Below are 3,788 nucleotides of genomic sequence, written 5' to 3'. Positions count from 1 at the left end.
CAACACGTATTCATGCAGACGCCACCTTGTTAGAACCGAGGTAATGTCGTTCTGCAATTTTGGACCTACGTGTAGGATGTCGTTTAGGGAGCGACCTCCAACCGTTCTGCTGGTCGCAGTAAATACGACCCGCAATTTGGTTGTCGCACTTTCCGTGCGAATGACCGCTCTGTGCGGGATGTAGAGCCTAGTTTGGTCAATGGGCTCGATTCGAGTCATATGACCTAAGGACTCATACTCCGCGAGAAATTCAGAATATTCTCTTTTGAGGGTCATGTCGCCGTCCAGTTTCCTCCGCAACCTTGTAAGAGCGGAGAGCGCTATATGGAAGGAACTTCCTAACGCTTCGTCCGGTCTCGGGTCATTTAAAGGTAACCGGACTACAAAACGTCCCGTTGCGTGCCGCGTGACGGTTTTTCGAAAGAATGCTTCGCACTCCTCCTCCGCCTTGGTACGCAGCGAGGTCGAGGGAATTTCCTCGCTCTCCCAGAACCGCCGAATTGCGTAATCAAGCGATTCGAGGACGGTGCAATGCAGCGTCCTTACGGTTTTCTGGTTTTCGCCCGCTGCATTTATCGGGCCGGATATGATCCAGCCAAATACAGTTTCTTGGGCGATGGGACCCTTGTTCGTCCCTCGTCGGAATCCCGGTCGGATCACCTGTGCATACAGGTCCGCACCGATCAGAATTTCAATATTCCGATCAGCCTCGGGGTCGGGGTCAGCAAGCGGTAGGCCACTGAACGCGCCATAATTAAGCGCATTCGCCGACGGTGCACGGTAGGTCGTGATCTTTGGCACGACGTGCGCGTTTGTACCACATATCGGTTCTATGGCTTTTACCGCGCCGAGACTCAGTCCGACGCTGTATTTTATAATTTGCGTCCGACCGCCCCCCAAGCCCGTTACCGTGGCTGGGGTTCGTTTACGCAATAAATGGAGGTCGTTTGCTAAGCCGGCGGAAACGAAAGACGTTTCCGAGCCCTGGTCTAGCAAAGCGCGCGCGATTCGCGACGCACCATTTCTGCCGAATACTCGTACTCGTGCCGTTGCCAATACCACCGGCCTCGGTACGCCTGTACCGAGCGCGGTACAGTGCGACGTCGAGGCGGTATTTGTATTGGTGCCTGAAGCAGAGGTTTTTGCTTTCGGCTTCGATTTGACCGGTCTGCGTGATGGGGCGTTCGTACGCCTCTCCTCACGCTTACCGTACGAATTATTTGCAAACGGCCTCGTATTTTTTCCTTCCCGGTTTTGCGCGTAATGCAGCAGGATATGATGCTTCCCACTGCACTTTGCACATACTGCGGGGCTTTGGCAGTGTAGCACTGTGTGGGTAGAGGCCAGGCATTGTACACACCAGTGGCGACCCAGCACATATTGGCTACGTGTTTTTTCCGGCAGAACCAAAAAGGCGCTACACTGCTGTAAGCTGTGCGGTCCGGTACAGAACCCGCACTTTTGCTTCTGCGAAGGGCCGACCTGCCTTACGGCGTCGAGGCTCGACCCTCGCGACTGTGCAGCCGAGTCGGTTTCCACAACGGCGTTATGGCTGCGCACGTGTCTTGAGGCCGATCTCGTTTCCCGAGTCGTGCTACGACTACGTACGCTCGATTTTGTGGCAGCCGCAAGTGCAGCCTCGCGACGCTTCTCGTCCATGGAGAGCAGTGCGCGTGAGTGCATCTCGATGAACCTCCGTACGTCCTCGAACGTAGGATATTCTGTCGAGAGGTTGAGCGTTTTCTGCCACTCTAACTCAAGCGCAGGCGAAAATTTTTGCTTCGCCCAATGCGCGAGTAGCCAGTCTCGCTGCTGTTCGGGCGTGCCCTTCTTATCGAGGGCGGCGAGCGCCTGTGTACAACCCACGGTGATCTGCTGCATGCTAGCCAGATCACCGGTATCAATGGGTTTTAAAAACAGGAGCTTATCCAGCAATTTTCCCGTGACTATGCGTGGGAGGCCGAAGGTGTTCTTCAGTCTCGACCATGCCACTGAAAAATTACGACCGACGATCTCGATCGAAGCAATGGACGCTAGAGCTGGTCCCTCTAGGCAGGCATTCAGATAATGCAATCTTTGCACATCCGACAGTCCTGCATTCCGTATGACCCCGGAGGTGAACAGGTCCTCGAAATGTTCCCATTCCTGAGGATCTCCTCCGAACTTGGGTAATCGTTGCTTCGGGAGTTCGATCGGTATACTAAATTGAACGTCCGACGACGCTGGTTTAGACTCAGCGCTCAGTCGACCGAGTTCAGTCAGGACGAGATCCTGGAAATCCTGGAAATCTTCCTCGGCATTCCTCATATAATTCAGCTTAAAGATGTCGTGTGACGGTCTTTCCGCTGCAGGAATTTACTTACGCACGCTATTATACTTGGTACGTATATCGCGCCAAGTTTCTTTAGCGTGCTCGAGCTTTTCCTCAAGCATTCGCTCTGAGTACTTCGCTCGTCCTAACTTTTTTAGGTTCGTGCCCAACCGTTTTAGCTGACCACATAGATCGACCAAGTCTTCGATTTCGTCGTCGAGATCGATTTCTATGGATAACTGTGCTACGGCCATAGTGAGCGTTTTCGAGGACCAATCAACTCGAAAAAAACCTCCTACGTGGATAACTTCTCACGTGAAGTAATGTGCACCCTTATTCCTAGTCCGTTCAACCTCGTATGATCCGGCTCGAAGGACCTGTTGTTAGAATGCCAGGAGTTTTCCTGGCCTAACGGGGTCCGGATTACGAGGGAAAGGACTTTAGGAAAAAGTATATTAAAAATTGATGCACTTGATTTATATTTTCGCTTGGTCGCTTATCGCGGCCAAGCCGTTTATTTATTTTAACTTTGATTTATTAGTAACAAAAAAAAGAATAGGAAAAAAAAACCACCTCGACGTCAGCCAGACGTTGGGGGGGGAAAAAAACCTACGGCTGCCGCTCACCCTCAGCCCTCGTTGTTTGGTCTGTAACAAGGAAAGACAAGGCTGGATTTTAATACCTTGTAACGCTTGTCGCGTTGCCCGTCTCGCTTTATTTCGCACGCTCCTGTCTGTGCTAGTCGCACTCAGGAGCGGGAATAACAGACCGTGCTCGTCGAACTGAGCGATGTCTATGTGGACTGTATATGTGAACGTTCTCGTAAACGGAGAAACGTTCGATCGCAGTGCGGAAGAAGAGATTTAATTTCTCAATTCTCCGCTTTTTTGCGATGGTTGAAATGCCGCAGGAATGGACAACAGGTGGAGGTTGTAAGGCTCCAAATGTTGCTCAAATCCGCAGTTTCTCACCGTTCTCGTATGCGCACAAGGCGCGGTGTGGTGTAGCCCTTAACGGCGCACGAAACGTCTTACGTTTAAAGGAGCGTACACCACGGTGCTCTTTTGCGGTGCTCTGCGCACAGGGTACGTACACACTGGCGGTCAAGGAGCGTTGCTCGAGCGTGTCGGAAGCGGGAAGAATCCGGTTTTCTCCAGCTCCGACACGAGAAACGGCAAGCCCACCGGGGTATCGACCAAAGGTTACCCTGGGGGTGAAAATTCAAAACCGTGCGGACAATTCAATGTCGATCACGACCGCGTCAAATGCAGCAGTACGTGCGACAATTTGCTCTTCCACGGCCGCGAAGCTCAAGCGCTACGTGGAGAAAATCAGCCTCACACGACCGCGTCGAATGCAGCAGTCCGTGTGAAGGTCAGTACTGAGTAGGCCGTAGCCACTGGCTGAAACTGTACTTCCGACGACCGCTGAGTTCAGCGAGACGTTGGAAAGTCAGCCTCACGACCGCGTCAAATGC

General features: G+C 52.5%; 1 protein-coding gene across 1 annotated transcript; it reads right to left on the bottom strand.

Annotated features, from left to right (window-relative positions):
* Positions 1–69: 69 nt before the first annotated feature.
* Positions 70–2,565, bottom strand: LOC122399676 (the record flags this gene model as incomplete). Its single annotated transcript, XM_043400528.1, has 2 exons — positions 2,496–2,565; positions 70–2,345 (listed from the first exon to the last, which is right to left on the bottom strand). Coding segments are annotated over exons 1-2 (2,346 nt in total), but the record flags the coding sequence as incomplete, so codon positions are not given.
* Between the last annotated feature and the right edge of the window lie 1,223 nt (positions 2,566–3,788).

This window comes from Colletes gigas, unplaced genomic scaffold, assembly GCF_013123115.1.
Source record: "Colletes gigas isolate AHSC1104 unplaced genomic scaffold, ASM1312311v1 Colletes_gigas_Sc00014, whole genome shotgun sequence".
NCBI lineage: Eukaryota > Metazoa > Arthropoda > Insecta > Hymenoptera > Colletidae > Colletes > Colletes gigas.
This window is presented reverse-complemented; position numbering and strand designations above follow the sequence as displayed.